This window comes from Pithys albifrons, chromosome 13, assembly GCF_047495875.1.
Source record: "Pithys albifrons albifrons isolate INPA30051 chromosome 13, PitAlb_v1, whole genome shotgun sequence".
Taxonomy (NCBI): Eukaryota; Metazoa; Chordata; class Aves; order Passeriformes; family Thamnophilidae; genus Pithys; species Pithys albifrons.
Window position 1 is genome coordinate 10,008,762 of NC_092470.1, and position 23,832 is coordinate 10,032,593.

A 23,832-nucleotide genomic window follows, 5' to 3' on the forward strand; every position below is an offset into this window, starting at 1 on the left:
GTGAATTAACATTATGATGACTAATGCACACCAAGTCTCTCTACTAAACAATACACAAAAAGTAACGCTCTCCTGAGTTACATGCACAGAAGTACTTACCACACCAGCTCCAGTGCTGGTTTGACCAGTGCCTAACCATGGCATGGAGGGAGATGGTTGTATCTGACTCACTCCAAATGATGGGGCAGTTGACTGAGTGAGTGTTGTGGTAGAACCACGGAAGTCAACGTCATCAGAACTGTGAAAGAACAGCAGTGTTCTGCTTTAAACAAACGTTTCTTTGCTCCTAATGCTCTTTGCTTATTTGTCAAGAGACTGTGGGCAGTGGATAGAGGAAGTGATTATAATGTGGCTATAAATTGACAATTCCTGCACTTACATAGAACAAATTCGTTCCACGCACTCCAAAGCTATTGATGCATATAATCTCAAGAGATGATCCTAATATAAGGATATAAGCTCTCTTGGGAAGAATCTTGTTGTACTATTCCTGTGTGTGCAATGTGTAAGGGAGTGTGGTACAGAGGACTGCTCACTGCAGCTGATGTGTTCACAGCTTTCAGCACAGTAATGAAGCAGACAGTAATCCAGACTGCTCTGTATGAAACAACCAGCATCAGCTACTACAACTATCCTGCACACACAGTGATGTAAGAGAACTGCAGTGTTTCTAAGGCAGCACTTCCGTTCTTCACTTATGCACCATGTGATTTGATTTCACTGTGCAGTGCAGACATGCCTAACGACACTAATTATTCTTTTGCATTCCCTCACTCATTTGTAAAGCAATCTGAAACTTGCTGAAGAAGAGTAATTAACTTTTTTGGTATGCCCCACTTGTGCTTACACAGGTGTTATATATTCAGCTGATGGTAAATCAACAGTCTTATTAATGTAACCACAAAGAAACAATCCTACCTTTTAGATTCTCTGTCATATTCTTCCCCAATCCATATAAATGACTGAGCAGCCAGTAGAGCTGAAATATCAAGTTCTTGAACATCGTGTGTAGATGCCAAAACAATTTCATTGCTGTTTGCCTATGCAGCACAAATACAAAATTTATACTAACTATAATTAGGATCTTTTTATTAAACTTTCTGTAATATTTGAGGCTTACCTTGTTAACTGCAAATGCCATTATCATATCTGATTCTTTGTGAATGATTTTTGCTTTTCCTCCAGGGTAGCCAAGATCTGCTTCAACCTACAAAACATTTATAAAAACCTTCAATTAGCATGAAAGTCCATTTTGTAGGAGTACATTCAGAGTGCAAAAATCTATACAAAATTCATGCAAGAAAAGTTCAGTGGCCTCAGCATTGTTTCGGAAGCTGAACTTTAGACTTCTCATACTCTTTGGTGTTCTAGAAGCCAAAAGTTGTGTTTGAGCGTAAGAAACAAAAGTTGTGTGTGCAACACTATTTAGGAGGTGTTCACTCATCCCAATTATCAGGACATCTGAAGTTAGTTCACTGATTAAAAGCCTGCCACACAGACTACACAGAACATACAGCTTCTGTTAGTCACATTAGAGAAAGAAAGCCAGTTCCACAGAACTTTTAAGAATGTGCTAGAGGTTTGGGAGAAGGGATACTACCTTGTTTTTGTGATCTTCTGCTACGCAGTTTTGTTTGACCTGCTCCACACGATCTTCTACAGACTACATAACATCACACAGTCACAAACACAAAACACATGCACAAACAAATATAAAAAAAGAATGAAACATTCCAAACTAGATTTTAAAGGCCACTCTGTCAGTAAATGATGACAAATGTATTTTTAACTTTTTATAAAAGGCACAGAAACTAAGACAGGAATCTAAACAAACTCACTTAAAATGTAATGCCTCCTAGATGAACACAAAATGTATGATATAGTAAATAAATGGAGAAGTAATACACACACAAACTCCATACTTACAGGAATTCTTAAAGATACTAAATCATATACTTATTTCCCATGATATTTATGTGTTGGCTTAAGTTTTCAGTTAGAACTTATAAGAGTTTAACTGGTACAATTCATAAAGCCCCATATTATATATTACTATATAATATTATATGTATATATAACTCATGCATATATACATATACACAAATTAATACCGCATTTGAATTCTTTTTCTGTATGACACACCATAAAATTATTATATGAATATTCACATTGCTTTGCTTATTACTATTATCACAAATGGTCTGTTTATTAGGACAGTATTCAGATACATAAAAGTGAGATATGTCTTGTCTAAAAATATTCTGTTCAGTTGATATTCCAATCAACAACATGATAATCATGTTGATTTTGAAAAAAAAAAATCCAAACATTTTTAAATAAAAGAAACTGAAATGCGAATGAAAAGTGGAAAGAAAAATTAAAATCAATACTGAGGAGACCGAGGAACAGTTATAATTGAGCTTTCTTTTTAACAAAAGTTACATCCTTTGTTTACCTCACTCTGCTTTCTTTTCTTTGTGAATATATATCTTATGAAAGTCTCCTGAAGAAGTTCTTGCTTCACAAGAAAGTGCCAGAGCCTCTTTGCTGGAAGAGCTGAGTAGTCCTTTGATCTGGATAAAACAGAAGGAAGAAAGAAACATAGAATATGCTGAGTCAGAAGAGACCCATCAGGATCACTGAAGTCTAACCTCTGGTCCTGCACAAGACAGCCCCAAGAGTTACACCATGTGCTTGAGAGGGTTATCTAAACTTGAACTCTGTCATGCTTGGTTGGTGTCATGGCCACTTCCCTCAGGAGCCTGTTCCAGTGCACAACCACCTTCTACGTAAAAAACCTTATCCTGATATAGTGGCAGGATAGCCCCACCCTGCTAAGATCTAAAATCCAGTCACGGAGTGCATACTATGAAGCCATTATGCAAGCTATCATGTAAGTTCAACTGCTGGCACCAGAGTGTTGTCTTGGCATTAAATTATCCTAAACCCATCCTGGTTCACCAGACTTTGAATACACATCCTGCTTTTTGAAAGATAAGCTGGTCTGTGGGCTTGTAAATCTGTGACCACCAGTCCATCACTTTATAAGTATAAAAGCCCAGTCCAACTTCCATATGGCAGATTCTTTCACATACTTCCTTGAAGTGTGGAGCTTTTCCTGTGAAGCAGGGACACCTCTTCATGGTTACCTCCCAGGGGTTAAGAGAAAGCAGCAGATCTCTATCTTGTATGGTGAGTTATATCAGTCTCCAGTTAACGATTGTTTCTTTTGCTGGCTTTGATACAACTGCTTTAATATAATTGCTTTGTTACAGTGCATAATATTACTTTGTTATATAATACCCTACTAGTAGGTTTTTAGCTTTTACACTGTGCAGTAATTAATTCTGATTAAGATCTTTCATCTGTTCACCTGTTTGTTGATTTGTCATCATAAATAATTAATTTTATATAAATATACTGTTTTGCCATCATTAAAACCTGAAGGACAAAGCGATTTAATCACATCTCTGTAATTCCTTAAATTTAAACCATTGATAGAGTCTGAGGCTAAGACTGGATTAAGCTGCACCTAAACCCTTCTCTGAGAAGGAGTTTGGAAAGCAAGGGAGTCCTTTCTGCACCTCATGACTCAGTGGCAAGGCTTTTTAGTAACTTTGCCTAAGCCTTCCACTTTCCTGTGAAAGTATATCCAGACTAAACATTCTCTGACTGAGCTTCAGGCCATTCCCTTGGGTCCTGTCACTGGTTATGAGAGTGAAGTGATCTGTTCTTGTCTCTCCACTTACCCTCATGAGGAAGTTCTAGACTGCAATGAGGCCTCCCCTCAGTCTCCTCCAGGCTGAACAGACCAAGTGAGCTCAGCCACTCCTCCTACAGCTTCCCCTCCAGACCCTTCACCATCCTCGTTGCCCTCCTAAGCTATTAGTAGCTTTGTATCTCTAATAGCTTAGTATCTTTCTTATATTGCAGTGCCCAAAACTACAATATTTCGGGTGAGGCTGCCCCAGTGCAGAGCAGAGTGGGACAGACCCCTCCCTTGACCAGCTGACGATGCTGTGCCTGATGTCCCCCAGGACACAGGTGGCCCTCTTGGCTGCCGTTTTTAACGTCAGGAGGAAATACTCTTTAGAATTTCTGTGATCAAAGAACATTTTTGCTAGAAAAAGAACACTTACTTGAACGGTGTGTTTTCAGGTTCAATCATTGCTTTATTGCGGAGAATAGCTGGTCCTGCACCCACACCAACGTCACTGGGGTAAGTATTGATGTAGTTTGGTGGTGGGCCCTCAAACTGGTCCATTCTATCTTGAAGAATCTGTTCCCAGTGCTCCAAATTTTTTATTACAGCAATGCCTAATGGTGATGTTACAGGCAGATCTAAATAGAAATATTAATCAATTAAGGTTTCAGAGAAAAAAAAAGTTGCACAGTGCATAAAATTCCCAGAATAATAAAAGCATCCAAAAAAAAAAACCTTGAAAGGAAATTATGTGTTGGCAATTGTAAAAAAAGGTATTTAATTATTTAAATTTTAAAATTAAAAAAGCAAAATCTGATAGAAAGCCACATACACACAAAAATAAAATGTAAAACAGGGTTTAACATACCGGTGAATTCCAGACCAGCAATGGGAAAGAAATTCTTAATGTTGTGCAGAACTAATTTTACCATTGTCAGATGTAGAAGAGCCCAGCTGTATAAAAATAATAGATTTAGTCATGTTAAAACAACATTAAAGAGTTATCTACAGAATAGTTTTCTTCTTTAACCAAATACACAGGTTAGAAAAACAGTGCAGAAATGTTCTATTTGAGCTGCACCTCATTCAAAAACTACGTGCTTGAATCAGTAGCCTAAAACATTGCTCTAGAATTGCCATTGTAGCACCTTATGCTCTGTTTTTACTAAAAATGAAAACAGGGTTTCTTAATTGTTTGCCCCTTCCCAAAAAACTGCAAACCACACAGCTTTGACTTCCTAATTCCCTTTTTTGTGCCAGTAAATGGGGAAGCGTGTTACAAATTTGTCACTTCTGTAATTCCCTAGCCACAGATAAGTCTATTCACAGGACTAAGGTTTTTGACTTAAAACTAGATGGTGCAGAAGACCTGAGAAGACCTGTATTTTTTCAGATTTGGAAGCACATGACATAATTATTCTAAAGTACCGTCAATTTCTGCTAACCTGTAAGAATTGGCATCTGTGTGTTCCTGGATCTGTACGTCAGAGAGGAAAGCGTCATCCTCCTCCTCCTCATCACTGTGAATGCTTTCATCAGAATCATATATAACACCACTGTCTGATAAAGGAAGAAATGGCTGCAATGCAAAGTAAAAGTCTGCTATAAAAGCTATTTTATGATTCCTTAGTATTCAACTCTTTTTTTCAATTATCACTGTCATAGAGGATTAAATGACAGCAATTTAAACAGTAAATAATTTTCCCTTTAAATGTAAGCAAGTGTTAATATCTGTTATTGACAAGAAACATGTTTTGAATGTGAGTAGACTTGTAGGCTCTTCATCTTTTATTATGAGGATAATATTCTGCATCTCACAATAAAGAGCTCTCAAAATGTTCACATTATTTTTGTCCTTTAAAACTTAACAGAAGAAATCTCCTTTTATGAACTGTAACTTGCATTTTCCATTTTAAATTACCTTTGCCATGAAATAGTCCCACATACTGAGTTCTGGAGGAATAAACTTTTCTTTGTATGAGGGTCTTTCTGCAGGTACAGGTGGTGGGACACTGCTGTCTTTCACTGGTCTTCCTGGCACCAGCATTCTCATATTAAACCGACGGCGATGTTTATCCATTTCTTCTGATGGAAGAGGAGGTGCTAAATTCAGGTAATTAAAAGAGCTGATATCAATATTGCATCTTTAAAATGGCTGTATTTTATAACTGAAGCAACTAACACCACTGGTATTGGTACTAATTTCTACTGATTCAGAATCAAAGCCAGCCTAAATAAAGTAAGTGTAATCATAACAAAGTTCACTTATGATAAATTCAATAACTCTAGCATTTAGACATTGCATATATTATGAGAAATAAATTTTATTTTACATTTATATCCTGGATTAAGTTCTCAGATGTACCTTTTAAGAAGAAAATCTTTTAGCTGAAAAATTTCTCAAGAACAAAATTAAGAAATTCAGAAATTTTGTTAAGAAATAAAGTAACATATAAAATATGACTAAACAGTAGGCTGCACTATTAGCAGTAGTTATTAAAATATAATCCAAGGAACTCTTAAGCTAGAGAAGAAAATTTGAATAGAGACAGGCTTTTTGACATCTGAAGTTTGCTTTAAAGTGTTATGATTTAAAATGCCTTAACATGTATCAAAACATTAATGTGGAATTTGTTCTTTAAAGTGTTATTAGCCAGGTAACATAGAAGATCACACTTACTTTACTATGAGGGAACTAAATATTTAAAAATTCTTTTCCCCCCCGAAATCCACTACCAACACTCATCTACACCGCAAGCCTTTACAAACCTGCATTACCATCCTCAGAACCATCAGAAGCTGTAGCAGCTTGTAGGTTAAAGGAAAACAGAATACATCTCAAATAAACACAACTTATATAAGTTACTCATATCAACACCTTGGAAAATAACTGCCCTAAATGAATTTAAGTTATTCCATGAGTGACAAGTACTTTTGTTTATTTATAATAGTGCAACGCCTTCTTAATGTTTGGTTTTATGTTATGGATATGGAATGTCTAAGTTTTGCATAACTTTTAAGCCCATTGTTGAATTGAAAATCTATGTGACGTGATTTTCAGTACTGCTGCAGTGTGAAGTCTACGACAAATGGTTGTATTTATCTTTCTCTTCAGAGCCTGAATTCGATCTTCATTTTGCTTTTCCTCATGGGGTATATTAAGACTTGCTCATCTGTCTTTGTAAAAATCCTGGGTTTAGTTGGAGCTTACATATGCACGAGCTGTTTTTCTGACAGATGAAGTTGATATTTCTCCTCTGTGGTCTTGTGCTAGGTGAAATCCTATCTTGCACCAGAAGCTGATTTCAGAAATACTCTTCCCAAGTTACTGCAGTCATTAAACAATAACACTCATCTCACATAGAAAAACCTATCGGTATTAACACTTGATTTATCACCTATTTTTTTACTAAAAATAATGTCTGAAAGTCCTGAAACGTGTTACAAGTATGCATCTAATAATAACATTAATAATATAATAACTGTACAGTTTTTATTGCAAATTCAAAGTGTGCACGGTGCCATTGACAAAGGACAACTGCAAGGCTAATATTTCTTTCTGCTTTTTAGTCAATATAACAGTTTTCTTGCTGGTAGATTCTTAAATCCTGCTTGCTTGGTTTTGATCTCTAAAAAGGAAAGAAACCTCTCCTACCAGGATACTAAAAGGTCTAAAATGCAAATCTTTAGGATGATCTTTAGAGAACAATATACCTGGAATATTCTCTGACTGCCTTCGAGGTTTGACAAGAAGTTTCACTCCCCCTCCAAAAACAGCTGCCCACATGCGACTGTTCAGAGGGTGGGCAGCCAGTCGGAATAACTCATTGCAGGAGTTGGTGGCAAGGGCGTGTATGAGGAGGCTCAGGTACACAGCTACAACAGCCTCACAAAGCAGGATGTTTAGCTTTGGTTGATCTTCATCCTGAGCTGAATTTAAGAGATTGATAAGTGAACTCACACCTGCAAAGAGAAAAGAGAAAAATTCTCCATTAAATCAGTAGAAGGACAACTTGGGGAAAAAAGGAAACGTTTCACCGCTACATTTTATGGTAAACAGAGACATGATGCTTTTATCCATACAAAAAAATACTATTAATAGCTTTTTTTACATCATGAAGATCAAAATTACAAAAAGCCTTCTTGGGTCTGGGACTTTAGGATTGAACTTCTCTGCAAATAATACGGGCAGCTCAGCATGCCAATGAAATTCCTACATTGCTTCCACAGTTGACCTCATAAAACTAATTTATGTTCCTACACTGGAATTAGCTGCTTTGATAGCCATACCAACTGCAGCACACATTTAAGACAGTACTGTAGAGACAGCTAACAAAAATAGCTTTGCATAGGGGGTTAGGCAGACTGGAAGAAAACATCTTAAAATGACAAATGATCATTGAGTTTATCCTAAAGATCATGGTCTCTTCTTCAAGCAAGGTATTTGCCATATAGAAAGTTTATTTTAATTAGTTTTGATATGTGAACAATTTAAAGGTTGCTATTAATTTGAGAACTATATCAGAAGCATCATATTACAGGCCAGTGAAATAATTTTGAAATGTGGAGCTGGTCCAGTAGTGCTAAAAGTAGCCTTATTTTTGTCTCACCAGGCCACTGAGCAGGAGAGGAGTTCGGAGTTGCGTGCTCTTCAATGCTTTCTGTCCTCAGCCTGCGTCGGTCGCTCAAAAGCAGCCCTTGATAAACCATCCCAGTAAACTGATTTGCTTCTGTTTGACTGCTAAACAAAAATACATTTTTTTCTGATGAGAAAGCGAGAATGACATCAGGCCTTCCTATTGAATATTGACAAAACCTGAACGGTTGGTGTTATTTGTGTAAAACTGATCGTGCGTATCAGAGCTAGCAATATGTAAACTGTGTAAGTATCTTTACCCACACACAAACATTTAATCCTTGTTTTAGACACATGCAGGAAGAATTTCTGTTTAGGATACATAAAGTACACTGCAAATGTAATACTGTAAGAAAATTTCCCTCTTTACCTGTAGCTGTGGCTGTCACATAGTGCTTGATAAATGGATGCAGAAAGTGAAGCTGCTAAAGAATGAAGTGTGTACACCTAAAATAAAAAGAACCAATAAGCTGCATGTTTTATATAACATGGGAGTAAACTACAGTTCTTTCTAAAGAACATTGAAATGTGTTCTGCAGGGCTGTCCTAGTTTTAAACCAAGTGCAAGAAACAGTACCTGAATGTTACTTCAAGTTTACAATGTAGTGCTTAGAAAATCACAACTGTTTGTTCAAGATAATTTGATGGCAGTGATAATCTTCTAATATTATATCAAGATAATTAACTTGATTCTAATACAGAACAGCTGCAGTAAATGAGCATACTGATGGAGCGATTAAGTATGTCCTGTTATGATAACGAATTTGATGGAATGGTTCCTGGAAGCCATTGCAGTTCAATGTAGTAATAGTTGCTCAATATGCATAAAATACAAAAAGATCGTGTAGTCAGTATATAATTTTTAATCTAAAATCTCTTTTTTACCTCAGTTATGTGCTTATAAATTTCCATAAGTCTCCAGCAGTAACAAGAATAACTCCATTTTTGCCTCACAATGCAACAGAAACAGTCCAGTTCTTAAACAGAAGAAATGCAAGGATTTCTGGGAAAGTTCAATGAAATCCACAGTGTGAAGAAAATGGTACTATCAAACTGTTAAAAAAGTAAACTTTTTTAAACTCATCCTGTGTTCGTACCTATCTTTTCCTACTATCTTTCCATTTCATTAAATATTACACGTTAGATTAAAGTTAAATTACCTAAATGGTTGTTCTGCAGTTAGGAGGTGTCAGCCCTTCCTTCTGAATTCTCCTTTAAGAATTTATGAGGTTTTAGAGTAAGAAAGATGCTTGCTGTAGCATAATGCAGGATGGAGAAGGAGTTGAGATGTAAGACAGAAAATGTGATGTAAATGAGCTTGGGTTACAGTTTTAGAAATTTAACTGCCTTGCTTCCCATCTATTTTCCTATTTCTTTCCTACTTTCATTTAGTCAACAGAAATTCAAATGAATGTAAATTAGTATGCATGTTCATTAAATATACAAAATAATTATTTAGGTTCTAGCTAATTAACTGTGTCCTACTCTCCATGCTCTTTGGCTTTTCCCCCTCCCCTATTTACTGAATCTGAACAGAATTTTTTCACCCGTAACTATGCAGTCAGATAAAGTATTTTACCACAATTCTGTGAAAACCAGTATAGTTGAGGAAATCTGCACTAAAATAAGTTTTATAATATCTACATTAATTGAAGATTATAATGTAACTTACAGTCCCCTATCTTTGCTTTCATTAATCTACTTAGAGGATTTGACCAGAATGATGATAATTAGTTCACTTCCATGGTCATGTTGTTTTGAGAGTCAAGAATACAGTGTTTTAGTGAACATTCACATTTGGAATGGTTTTCCTGAGAAAAACCAGAATTTGGATGAAAGGGAACTAACTAGACCCAAAAAGATGACAGAAAGCAAGTGGTTAACCTGCATGTTCAGTTCACCAGACTTAAAGGAGAAGGTCAGTATTGTGAAAGGGTAAGTGTTGAAAAGTTAACTCAAACACTACATTTCATTTTTCACATGCTTATTCCTCATTTTATAAACAAATCATTTAGCATTTCCTGAAAGCTTTTCATTACCTTGACATCTTCAATATTAGGATGCGGTGGTGATTTCATCTGCACAATAGTGTAAAGAATATCATGGATGTGGTTGTTTAAGTACAGCACAGGATTGGCTATCACAGTTTTTGTGGATGCTATGCTTGCAGAAAGCAAGGGTAGTGTTGTGGGTAGTGGAAGTGGAGACTGAAGTTGTTTTACAGTAGTTTCCTGTGTAAAAGAAAAGATTGTATTTAAAATTACTGCTCTGTGAAAAAAAAGTTTTAAAATAGACATAATTTAACATATTTTATTTACATAATTTATTCACTTAATTTTACATATTAAATATCTACCCCAGGTTTTTTATCCTCTTCCACTGCTGTCTACTCAGTACAGACAAGATTTTACTGTCAAAAGTAAGTTGTTCTTTACTGTAACAACAAGGATGAGACCTGACAGCCAAGTTTGCTTTTTCATCTAGCGCAGGAAGAGCATTTTCATGTAGTTCATTAGGAAGTGTTGAGATTCTCTATTAAGGGACACTAACCAAAACTGTACTTGCATCAGCGTAAGTGGACATAACACTCACTGGTCTGAGTTTAGTAACAAAGTCAAATTTGCACTCATCTGATTTTCTCAAGTGGAAATGAACTTTTTTTTATTCTTAAAAGTATATGCTAAGACAAGTACCATGAAACAGCTGTCTATTGCTCTTACTTGAAATACCAGAATTCTAGGACTAGTGCATGTTAAATTACTGCCCAGTATCAGCTTATCTGCTGTAGTTCAGGTTAGTCATTAACATTTGCTGTAAAATACCTTTTTTGTATGAAATAAATGTAGAAAATGCCATAATATAGTAAAAGAGAGCACTACTCTGACTTTATATTATTTGTTGAACTTTGCAGCTAAGACCCCATTTCTTGTAGGTCCCTTGCAGAGATGTAGGGAATGAGATTTTGTTGTATTTCACTTACTTTGAATTTCACTTATTATATAGATACCTAGAATATCATGACCAAAATTATGTCATTGTAACACACATACAATGCTGCAGCTACAATATAAACAGCAACTGTTATATTCCATAATCATTAGTAGCCTGATCCTCAGTGTCACATAAGCAGATTCTTAAGAACCAAGCAATTGAGAGGTGGGAAAATAGCACACTTAACTGCCAAGTTCCTTCTCCAAGAACATTAAAATCATCTTGATCATGAGAGCTGCAGAACACAAGCAGCATCTGTCTCGGAACAAACTTAGGCATTTGACATAACTGACAGTCTAGGACTGTTCACATTCATGGATAGAAATTAGCTGAATTTGTTTTACCTGTTGTGACTCTTGCAGCAAGAACTTCAGCTCCATTCTTACAGATGCTAAGCCTCCACCTTGTGCCCCATGAAGACTACAATAACTTAGAAAAACTCTCAGAAGAGCTTGGTTCTTCTGCAGCCACCACTTCCGTCTTTCAGCATGTTCTCGTTTTGCTTGTAGCCTCCGTCTCTCTATCTGGTGCCGTTCATATGAACCAATGTCTGGCTTATCCATAATATCTTCGTGATCAAGGAGATCCCCGTTTACTTTGGTATAGGTTTTACAATACTCTTTGTCCCCTGCATCGTGGTTGCATATTTCATGCATAGCAGCAATTTCTTTTTCAAGCCAGTTGTACAGCTGAAATCTGAGCTTTCCTCCGTCCACTTCATAACCGGTAGCCAAAGTCCTCAGTTCAGTCATAAGGATCTTCAGACAGGCTCTGAACTTCAGTTGTTCAGCAATAACATCAACCTCAGTGTCTCCTGCATCAGAAACATCCCCATGTGGTGTTTGTGTCATGCTGGTGTCTGGGGTTCTCTCATCTTCTCCACTCTTAGAATCGGACTTTTTCATCATTATACCGACATCCTTGTCTTCTTCATCTGACTCATTTTTGTCTTCACCCCAATCAAGAGTAAGAGGCTCATCATCAAATTTTACTGCTGGTTGACTCCAGTCAAACTGTGCTGAAGATTCAACAGTATTCTCCAAAGCAAAGGAAGTTGAAATGGGCTTTGACCAGTCTATATCACCAATGCCATCCTGTAGGGCTTTGGAATCTGAAACACTGTCCTGTACCAGAGGAGTGGATGAATCTTTTTCTGCATCTACAGTAGACTTTTTTCTTACTTTTGGAATTTTGGAAAGAACTTCAAGAGCTAGCACAGGGCATCCCACTTTAAAATGAGCATTTGCAGTAGTGAAGAATAATTTTCTTTCGATAAGATTAATTTTATCAACAAAGCTTTTCTCAGTCGTTAGACCTAAGGTGGCCAAAGTTCCTTCTGGTGAGCTGAAATATCTTCTGATAAGCAGAGGGTGAGTCCGAAGGTAATTGTAAAAACTGAATACCACAGGATTGCATGATTTGACGATAACTAAGGAATTAAACAGATATGGTATCTCTTGACAAAGGCTTTAAAATGGTATTATTCTGTTTTGCAGAATTTCCCATGTTAGACATTTGTTAAACACAAAAAACAAAGACAGTTTTGGGTCCAGTTACCAAAACAAAAGGAAAGAATTATTTCCCACAAAAAGATTAAAGGTGTGATTTGAATGAGCTGAAAGATAGTAAATTCTCTCATTTGCCTTGCTGTTATATTGCATTTACATTGCATTTACTAAGCCTAAAAACAGCTGAGATTATCAGCCAGGTAGAGATTTTCCCAAGAGAAGGACTATGTAACCTATCTAGCCACCTGTCACTGAATCTTGAAGAGATGGGATAGGAAATCCTGCTAGAATACTGCAAATTCCTAGAAACAAGAATCAGAATTTAACTCTACTGGAATAAAGACGAGCCAGCATTCAGTAGTAAAGTATTGTATGGAAGTATCAAAGACAGTCCTCCTGAGCTTAGCTGACAGAAAGAACTAAGTTTGGTGTTAGGGGGTTGGAGAGAATCCTTGGAAAAAACTGGAAAAAGGTTTTCTTTTTCTTAATAAGTTTGTCCCATCAGACTAATGTTTTCTTCTTACCTGGGTTTTCATCATCATCTTTGGGTGTTTGTTCCAATAATGTATCTAATGCCCGTGTGTAATCTTTCACTATCCAGTATGCAATACTTCTCAGAAACGGATCAGGATGCAGTTTAGTACAGATGAACCCAGTTCCATCCTTATGGCACCCCAAAATCTTTTCATAAAGGATGGAGGTGTATGTGACAGAGGTTTCAAACTCTGATTCATACAGACGAGCAATGACCATAGCCAGCTGGATGTCTTCCATTTTCTCAAGGCACACCTATGATAAGCAGTGGGGAAAAGGTTGTTTTATGAGGAAAAGGATGTTCTATAAAATAATGTGAATAGCAATATATGTTTACAAAACAGATTTTTTTTCCTTATTATATCTGTTCTTTAAAGTATAAATTAATCTTTGGGTCAAAAACATGACATGCAATACATAACCAAGTAAGATATTTTCTTCTGTTTGGAAAGATGTGTATTTTCTCTATGTCAGGAATTATGATATGCATAGCAATACATCAGCATGTAAAAAATTCATATGGCAGAAGTAAAAACGTGTATTTTGATTCTACTTAGTAGTGTAATTGTATCCTCCAACTTTAATGTTATTACATGACTGGTAGGATATTTTTCACACTGTCTTATGTGCAGAATTACATCTCTGAGGAAAATACATTCTCACATGAAGACAAATATACTGCACAGAAATAGGCAGGATAACTAAGGATTCTCTAATCTCACTCTCTCCTGAGAGGGACTGCTTAGCTTATGGTCCTGCTAAACAGCTCCCACCTCCCTTGTGGCAAGCAACATCACAGCTCCACTGAAATGGGATCTCTGGGCTGCTTCCAAAGAACTCTTGACACCTTTTTTTACTTAATGTTGTATCAATTGGTCATGCAGAATAGCTGAAGGCTGAACAGACTGCTACAACTTGACTGGGCTGATCAAACAAAGTTTTGCCACAAAGGTCAAAACTGGTATTCCAAAGATTGCTTCCACTGAGCACTGATGTATCTGAACAATTATTCTGGCCTTCAGATCAGCTTCCAAGTTGTTTTTCACAGTAATGTGGAGGTAAATGGTATGTCTGCCGTGCACAAGAGGGTCCTGTGTGAACATATCAGCCCATTTGTGCTGCCACAATTTGTGAAAAATTCGTCAGAGAGCAGCTTGTAAGAATGCACTTACATAGGTGAAATTAGAAACTGAAACTTAATTTCTCAAAAGCAGATACCTCTATAGCATCTTTAAGTGAACCTGCTAGCAAGAAAAATGCAGCTGACTGCTCAAAACGTTGTTTTCCCAACAAAGCAAAAGCATTTTTTAAAGCAGCTTTACGCCATCGATCTTCATTGAAGTTGTGGCTGAAAAAGGCAGTCATCTTTTCATCATGCTGGGACCTGTATAAAGAAATGCAATGTATACAGCTATTTATTATGTGACCTTAGCAAACTATCACTTGAACAACATTACTTGAAATAAAACTCTGAATCTTGAATGAGTTCTGCTTTGCATTCCTGGTTCAATTCAGATTTAATCCAACTAACAGTGAACAGAACTCACCTAAACAGACCCCACACGACTGCCTTTTTCTTCATAGCAAGGTAGAAAAGTGCAGCATCTAAGGCATCATTGTTCCTCTGGAATGAAGCTTTTGCAACCTGTAGTAAACAAATCCTACCATTATTAATGAAAAGATAAAGGCTGCTTTTAGCTAAATAACCTATATTCTTTGTCAGGGAGGATGGCCTAGGTGACTATTATCTCTGCAAAACAATAAAGTCATTTATGGGAGAATGTTTTATATGTGAAAGAACTCAACACTGTAAATGCTTTTGAGAGTCAGAAAACCAGCACTATTGCAGAGAGCAAACCTCAACCACAGTGCGGCATTATGAATGTGCAAATAAAAATATTTTCTTTAAAAGTGTTACAGTAACATACTATTTGGTGGAATTCCTCAGGCAATCCATTATTTAAAAATACTTAAGGTAATAACAGTATTTCTTTATGAACACTATTCAGGTTTTATATAGGACTCAGAAGTACTTGCATTTGATTTGGAGCACTAAGATAATTGTTTTGCTCCCAGATTATTTGATTATCGTGTAACTTTAAAACATATATTTGTACATCAAATGATTTAAAAATTTAGTAGAGTAGTATGTACTGTTCCAGAGACATTTCAGGGATTTCATTTCTTGTAATTCAAAGCAAATGTAGTAATTGCACAAATTCATCAAACTTCAAGTTACAAGAAAGCTGAAATTTTTTTAATTAATGAGATTTAAATCTCATTGGTAGCTAAGGGAAGCAGTTTTGGATATTATTTCAAAAATATATTGCACTTTATCAATTTTGGACCTCTCATAAGAAAACCCTGCCTGCAAGTGAGATTTACTGTTATTTTGGTTTAACATAATAGAGGTATATATTCCTACAAAACAGTAATTTTGTAGCTCTTCAGTAGAGTAAAATCCACATTTATTTGCAGTTCAGTTATTTTATGTTCTACAGTTCTCCATTATAAACAATACATTTGCAAAAAACCTCTTTATACAGGTTTTTATTGACTAATATTTTTAGATATATATTTCTTACAGAAAACTTACTGCTGAACTGAAGCCATTATTCCCTGTTTAATCTGCAGACATACACTGTCTCCTACCTGAAAGCAAGATTTTTCTTGAAAAACAGTACTTAATATGATCTTTAACATACCGTAAAATATGTGAGGGGGAGAATTTAGGCATTTCAAAAATGGCTTTTCCCCATATTAATTGCATTGTATCTTACTATTAAATAATGAAATTTGTAAGGCAGGACTGCCAGCATCAGTAGGCATAGAAAAACTAATGTAGTCTCCTGGCTGGGCTGGAGTACAAAGGAACCTGTTTACACAACTCACCAGGCATATCTGTGAAGGCACACCTAACAGCATGTAAGTAGAATTTGCAAGCAATAAAATTTACCTTCTCAATGCACCTTCGGAGTGTGTTGATATTCCTGACCCACCAGCCAATACCCATAGCTCTTAATTCAGACCACTGTGGGTCTCCCTTCTGGATAGCAGGAATCATATTGATCAGCTCCTCCTCAGCCTCAGAATGAAAAGCCCATGCAAAATGGCAAGTAGACAGACCTAAACAATAACATAAACCAATAAAATTCAGAAGACTGACTTGTTAATAAGCAAATGAAAGATGTCAGAGATGAAAAATGGGATCTCCAGACCAACAGTCAGGCAAATCTGAGAGAGACCATTTCTCTCAAAAGGAAGTAGAGCTATCAAAGGAACAGCTGAAATATTTTTTGCTTGTTAGAGATGTCTTCTCCTCAGTACTTCTTTTGTAACCTTCCAGCACCCCATTCATAAATGAGTATATTTACATGTTGAAAGACTGAAGGAAAAATATCACAGAAGCAGACCCATTCTGGGCCAGAAACCTTTGTCTCTGCACTTTAGATGGCAGCTACTTTTCTTTTCTGTATTTCACAACAGTGTTTACTTGGATGGAGCAAGTGAAAAAACTGCTGTAATGAAAATGACGAAACAGTCTTTAAGGTAAAGTAAAGCCAAGCTCATGTAAAGAAGTGTTAACTCCTCCAGCAGGAAACAATGAATTACATATATAAACTGTATTTTATGTGGTTGGAGAACTTACGCCTCAAACTGAATAGGCCAGAATCTTCTGTTATAGAGTTATACTTTCTTTGCTATTTAAAGTGCATATCCCTGTACTAAGCCTTTGCAAGATAATGGTCATAATGAAATAGAAAATTAATAGGCAGATAATAGAAAATCTGTTATAAATAAAACATAACCAGATCCTGTCAGCTCAAGGGGATCAAATGGAAGCAGTATTTCTCTCTAAGAATTACCTTGGTGAAGCAGCTGCACTCGGTACAGAGGTGGCAGTGATGTCAGGAGGCAGGTGTGCAAGCGCATCGCCAACAAGTATCGTAACCCACATTCATCTAAGGTATCTCTTCCTGTGAAACACAAAAGACTGACTTTTGAACATGCAGTTGACTACAAGAGACATATAAATTTATCATATATAGTGCGTGAGGAATGTAGGCTTCTAAGCTTGCTGAAAACCTGAACTAGAAGTCATTTATTATGTATGAAATGTAAGCAGAGATTCATATTTTACTTTCTTTCTTACTGTACCTAATCTGAATACCTGATGTTAGCTTTCAGCTTTGTTATATCCCAAAATATCCAAGCACCAAGTTTGCCTCTGCTGGGAACAAGAATGTTAATTCAATAATATGTCAGTTACTAACCTGAGTAATTTTTATCTCTGTTCTCATCTAGTTCAGTGCTTGTTGTGGCCACAGTGTCTGCCAAAGCTACAAGGAACATCTGCTCCAGTCGAGTGAGGCCTGGCAGACTTGAGTGCATCAGGTGACTTGAGAGGACACTGGCATGTTCTCGGCCAAAGTAGGTTGGACCGTACTGTGACAGATTAATGACTTTGGATTTACTCTCCCTCTTTTCAGGTTCAAAATCTATAAAGTCTTCAGTTGTAACAGGTTGAATCTGGAATAGATCTGAGTACTGATCCTCTGTTTTTCTCTTAGCATGGTCTTCAGAGCCCTGAGGTATTTTAGAAGTTTCTTCAGAAACATAGGTGGCATCCTGATCTGCAGCAAGCAGTGCATACAGTGGCAGTGGGGGAATTGAGTCTATCTCGGTGTAGTCCCGAGTACCATCTTTTCCAGCAGTGATGGTGTCCTTTGCAGTACTGCCACTCACACTAATGGTGCGAGAAAGATGGCGCTTAGGGCCAGTGCCTTCTCCAGCTTCTGTGTCTTTAACTATTGCAACTTCTCCTGCGATACATTTAACTAAATGTGACAGAATGGCTTTGGCTCGGCGAACTTTACCCAGATCCATAAGTTCTAATAACTGGGTTGGATGATACTGGGGTAGAGTAGGTGAAAGAACATGAGCAGCTTCAAAGAGACCCCCATCCTGAATTACAGTTGGAGTGCCAAAAACATCATCCACAATACCCGCCCCATCAATAACACTGGTCTTTTTCGCTATCAAGCTTGTTTTGAGTGGATCATGTGTTGCTGAGTCTTCAGCAGTAAAAACATCACTTTCTCCATCACCAAACTTGACAGCATGTTTCCACTGGGCATAAACATGCATTTCACAGTCCATTCCCACTACCAGGATGCCATCTCTCACCCAGGACAGAGAAACAGGCAGTGAAGGAGTGCCATCCACAGATGATACCAAATCAATGGACCTAAGCAACACCCACTTCGACTTTACACCTTGTTTTATGCTCCCACCCAGTGGCAAAGTAATGACAGCGACTCCCTCTTTGCTGCTGGTTTGATCTGTTACAATTCCTGAAAGTCTTCCATACATGAAGATGTTGGCACCAACTCCAACTGTCAGTATATGTGAACCATCTTCTTTTGAAACCCAGTCCAAATGCACCAAATGCTTGATACTGGGCACCAAGTACCTGTCTTTGTTCAAAAAAGCATCTGATTTACTGTAAACAAATAAATTACTATCTACACTGACCCTTGAATCAAGTACACTTCCAACCTTAACTAAATCATCCAGATGAATTGTCTGTTCCAAAACCCATTCTGATCCTCCTGTAGACTCACATTCAAGTATACAAACATGCATGGAAAACTCTTTGGAAACAAAGCCATTGTGCTGTATGGGTTGTTTGTAAGCTACTGCGAGACGCCCTGTGTAAGAGCAGCTCACAGCAACTGGCCTTCCTACTAAGCTCACTGTACTGCTGTTGTCTTCTCCTTCATCGTTCATTAAAGGCCATTTTCTCCAGTGGTACGTTTCCTTTCCTTCACTGCTGCTGGACAGGTCTGTCTCTACAGTACATCTCCAGAACTGCACTCTGTTGTCTGAACATGATGTTACTATCAAATAAGGTGCAAGGCAGACTGGGTATATTGATGAAGAACTCAAGTGACCTGAAATTAGAACAAACATATTACTTTTAGTGATATATAGTAGGATGCCTGTATCAATGAGGCAGACATAACACTGTCTACCTACTGCTAGAGATCTTAGAACCTGGCATTATTTTTTTAATTTGATGTTGGGTAAGGATAAATAATATTAAGGCTGGTAACACTCTTGCAGCTTAAATATTACTTATCTGCATTTCTGGTCACTATTCAAAGATGATAAACTGGAACTGAACTAATTCAGAGAAGGGCTCTTAGAACAATGAAAGGAATACAAAGCCTTAATCAGGTGAGATTAAGGAAGTTAAGATTAGGCTCATATAGCCTACCAAAATGAAACCTAAGAGGGAAAGGGAAATAAACTGAAACAAGAGAGACAGACAAACAGAAGGAGCTCTACATACCAAACCTAGTAATGCTGACAAACATTGTGCAAGAATAAACTGAGACTAAAACTTAGATTTCCAACTATTAGGGCAGTAAGTTTCAGGAATAGCTTTCCTGTGGGATCTTGATACATTTATAGAACAATAACATGACATGGACACAATGATTTGAAAGAACCTTTTAGTCCTGCATTTCCTGTACTAGTAAATTAGGCTAGGGAGATAAAATCCTATAAACTAGGATGTAAATCAGTGAATCAACTGGATAGAAAAAAAAGTTTAAGTTACCTGCTGAAGGAGTTGCTCTTACTACTTCCACACCAACAGGAAGATCCAGAGGTTGGCTATACACGAGTCTGGAGCTCAGAATGAGTTTACTGGCAGTCTGAAGATTAGCAATAGATGAAGATCGTGGAATGGGACTTACGCCAGGTGATACATCTGGAGAAGAATCTACAGTCTTTTGCTCAGGCACACTAAGCTTATTATCTGATGAAGATGCTTCAGTTGGTTTTGCTATACAAAAAAATTGCCAACAGAGTTAAAAAAATTGTTTATAAAGACAAGGCATGAATATCCCATAATCAAATTTATTTGTTTTTATCAATGCTTCAGTTACACAGAAAATTATATGATGTGTGCAGGCTGTGTCAGTCTTATTGCATGTTATGACTATTAATCTTAAGATATCCATAACATTCGGAATGGCGACAGTTTGAAATTAAGAATTCAGTGCTTCAGTACATGACTCACCCTATCAGCAAATTTGTATATTGCCAGTGGTAGAGAATGCAACCAGTGTTTGTAAGGAATCTTAGTGCTTCTATTGCAATGATTCCTTGTTTTAAAATACACCACTGAACTTTCAAGTTTTATTTTAAATACTATGAAAGAAATACATCTTTTTAGGAATGTTACAGTCACTCACTCACCTAAACAGGCTTGCACAGATTTGAGATGAAGATGCCACATCTGAAGAACAGAACAGCCATTACAATCTTTTTCAATTACTACTAGGTAGAACTTCTCTGAGAAAGGTGGTGGACGATACCCTGTAATTTAAACATATTATCACTGTCTTGAAGTTTACATTCAACCTAAATAATTTTTCCATAGCAAAATATTCTGTAGAAACTATTGGTACTAAAAAGACCTATCCATTTTCATCTTTGAAAGACACTGATTATAAATCAAAATATTCAAACAGTACCATAAGAAACATGCTTTAATTGATATTTTTTTGCTCACAGCTATATAAAATAGATACTGACTTACAAACTGAGTGTTAGTGACAAATCTAATTTATTAGATATTTGCCTTCCTGGTCAGTTTGAAATATTTTGCCAGATTGTGGACTCTTTTCACCTGCCTGCTTTCATCCCTTTTTTTTTTAAGTTTTAAGTCTAGTACCAAATTCCCAAGTGACTTCCTACTGTATCAACTTGAAAGTCAGATATATTCCCATCATCACCTGGAACTACCTATTGACATGGAAAATATTCTTCTGTTCTATTTTGCTCACATTTTTATATAAAACATACAGAACTTTGAAAAATGTACTTTGTCCTATAAGTTAATATGTGATTCTAATTCTTAGAACTCACAATTCTTCAATTAGAATGCCTTTGTTTAATACCATGTAAACAGCAATTTATATGAGCAACATAAGAACAGCTATTTTACTGAATTCTGCTGATTCGCATTTCAAAGTACATTCACGCATGCCAGCTGGACTCTGGTATTCTTTAAGAGCATTTTTGGTACCTACTTAATTCATGTTAGTTATTGTTTATGCTATACCTTGTGATGGCTGGAAAAATATCTCAGTTTCCTTCCCTTCCACATCTTCCTTATGTGGCTTGTATCCCAAAATGAAGTCTTCTTGGAAGACATGAAGCAACTGTGTGTTTGAGCCACACTGAAACATGGAGCAATAGTTATGCTTCCAGAACATACAGCAACATTTTGTACTCATGCAATTATTTCCTTTGTGCAATCCAGTGAGGAAAACTTTCTTTTATAATGTTCAGAATTATGTTAATACATCAGAAGAACTATTTTAAGCATATTCTAAGATCCTATTATTTGTATATTCAAGTAATTCCATTGACATCTACAGTACCAGATAAATTCTGTAATAACACTTTTGTCACAGTTATTGACAGATGAATTAGTATCTGTTTGGTTTTTATTCTTTGGTGTTGATTAAATGACAGTGGCAAAAACTTAAGACTTTTATCCCTCTTCAGTGGGAAGACATGTCTGCAGTGAATTGCTTGGGTAATCTAAAAAAGGGAACAAATTGCAGATTTTTCTTTCTCTCAGACATTTTAACATCTGTCCTTTCTGACAGCAACAGATTTCTTTGCAGTAACTCTAGCTCCCTGCAGCAAGGCTGCTTGCTGTGAAATCCTTCCCTGCTGGCAAGGAAAAATATGCCCCCCAAATACCGTGGTGGCAAGGATTTCATGCTGCAAAACACCCTCTTATTTTCCTGAGAAACAAGGCAAGTCAGTATTCCCTGTACTCATTTATAAAAACTCTAGGAAAACATTCACAAATATGATCTTAAAGTTGAAGATCCTATGTTATTAATACTTAAAAGACATGGAAATTTATTGACAATAGAAAAATATACATGTCAAAACCCCACAGTTGTGTAATTAAGAAAGGGTAAAACTCATTGTTTTCACAGGCTATTTCGTAACACAAAACAGCACTGAACATGTATGATCAAAATAACTGAGTAAGAACAAGGTTTAACTAAACCTGCACGTGGTTTGAAAAGTATAGCTGTTTTAGTTAATAGATATAATTTTGTCTTACAAGACAAACAAAAAAACTGGAGTCATACCTTGCTATCATTCTTATATTTTGGAATAGTTAGATCTAGTTTTTAGGTTTGGGGTTTTTAACGTTACCTTTTTGTTTGTTTGGGTTTGAGGGGATTGTAACTTTTTTCCTTTAAATTATAATGGCGTGGAATCCATTAGTTAAGTTTCGCTTTCATCAACAATTATGCTTAGAAAATATTGTTAGACTCTAAAATGAGCTTTGAGCTCTTAGCAGCAAACAGAAAGTTGGCTTACTAAAACATTCAAGGTATCTCAATATTCACAAAAATTCAAAGCAGTCATAACCACAGGGAAATGTCATCTCTTTTACCTCTTTCCAATAGATTAGGTTAATTAACAAAAAGTTATTAAACACCTTTATGTGATACTCTTAAAGAGTTAACCATTTATTTACTTTGTTAGTTATCACATCGAGTTCAATAATACATCCTGGTCGAGCAGTAGATTGTTGGCTCACAATATTAAACACTTCCCCAATGAGTTTCTGAAACAGAGGAAAATGAGAAAAATTAGTATCTTTTTCCTTCGGAAAGAAGAAGATTGCAGTCACTTATGATAAACTGATGCTTCAGTTTTCCTTGTTGGCATAAACTGTAACTTTTTCCTGTAGTCACTTTCTCACTCAGGAGGAATGTGTTTAGACATTTGCACTGCTGTGAGTCGGCAGCTCTTCCTGGGGATGAGACACTGGGTTTTATGGAAGCTAAATGTTTTTTATTTAAAGATTTATTCTTTCATAACACAATATAATGTATCTGTGCAATGAGAAACACATATACTACTTCACTTCTTTTTTCAAGCTTCAGGTTTTGTGACCACATGTAAGAAAAAAAAATCAGTACAGCTTACGTATAAGCTGAAGGCTGTATTGATTTTTGCTGGAATGTTCACAGTCATTGCTCCTAGAACAAATTTCTCAGCCTGATCTGAATACTGACAGGCTATGTCCTGTAGGATAGCTTATAAAATAACAGTAAAAAGAGGGGAAAGGAAATACAGTAACATGGCATGGTCAGACTTTACTTTGCCTAAAGTCACAAAAATTAAAAAGGATGAAAAAGTTGCTTATTACAGAAGAAAAAATAAGAGCTAATATTACCCTTAGCAATAACCTACTGATTTCTTTATATCCCACCATCTCTGTCTTTCCTCATATATAGTTATAATACACCTACATCTTGCTCATCTGTTTATCTTCACCCTCCCTCTTGCTCCAGACTTTTCTTATCAGAAGACAAGGAAAGGAATTCTATTTTTCCTTTCCACAC

General features: G+C 36.5%; 1 protein-coding gene across 4 annotated transcripts in view; it reads right to left on the reverse strand.

The window, feature by feature from the left end:
* DMXL2 (Dmx like 2) overlaps positions 1-23,832 on the reverse strand; it is a 49,945-nt gene that overhangs the window by 7,707 nt on the left and 18,406 nt on the right. Inside the window, exons 14-37 of one of the 4 annotated variants that reach the window (XM_071568774.1) lie at positions 22,959-23,048; positions 21,510-21,627; positions 20,642-20,761; positions 19,998-20,225; positions 17,647-19,326; positions 17,239-17,349; positions 16,329-16,498; positions 14,920-15,017; positions 14,591-14,756; positions 13,363-13,627; positions 11,675-12,759; positions 10,379-10,570; positions 8,710-8,786; positions 8,314-8,441; positions 7,418-7,666; positions 5,625-5,806; positions 5,149-5,282; positions 4,572-4,657; positions 4,140-4,341; positions 2,456-2,573; positions 1,601-1,663; positions 1,121-1,207; positions 919-1,040; positions 100-238 (exon numbers count right to left, since the gene is read on the reverse strand). In XM_071568774.1, the coding sequence (XP_071424875.1) occupies positions 100-238; positions 919-1,040; positions 1,121-1,207; positions 1,601-1,663; positions 2,456-2,573; positions 4,140-4,341; positions 4,572-4,657; positions 5,149-5,282; positions 5,625-5,806; positions 7,418-7,666; positions 8,314-8,441; positions 8,710-8,786; positions 10,379-10,570; positions 11,675-12,759; positions 13,363-13,627; positions 14,591-14,756; positions 14,920-15,017; positions 16,329-16,498; positions 17,239-17,349; positions 17,647-19,326; positions 19,998-20,225; positions 20,642-20,761; positions 21,510-21,627; positions 22,959-23,048 (5,910 nt within the window). Of the gene's footprint in view, positions 1-99; positions 239-918; positions 1,041-1,120; positions 1,208-1,600; positions 1,664-2,455; positions 2,574-4,139; positions 4,342-4,571; positions 4,658-5,148; positions 5,283-5,624; positions 5,807-7,417; positions 7,667-8,313; positions 8,445-8,709; positions 8,787-10,378; positions 10,571-11,674; positions 12,760-13,362; positions 13,628-14,590; positions 14,757-14,919; positions 15,018-16,328; positions 16,499-17,238; positions 17,350-17,646; positions 19,327-19,997; positions 20,226-20,641; positions 20,762-21,509; positions 21,628-22,958; positions 23,049-23,832 lie in introns of all 4 variants that reach the window. The other 3 variants (XM_071568772.1, XM_071568776.1, XM_071568775.1) reach the window with 3 other exon arrangements.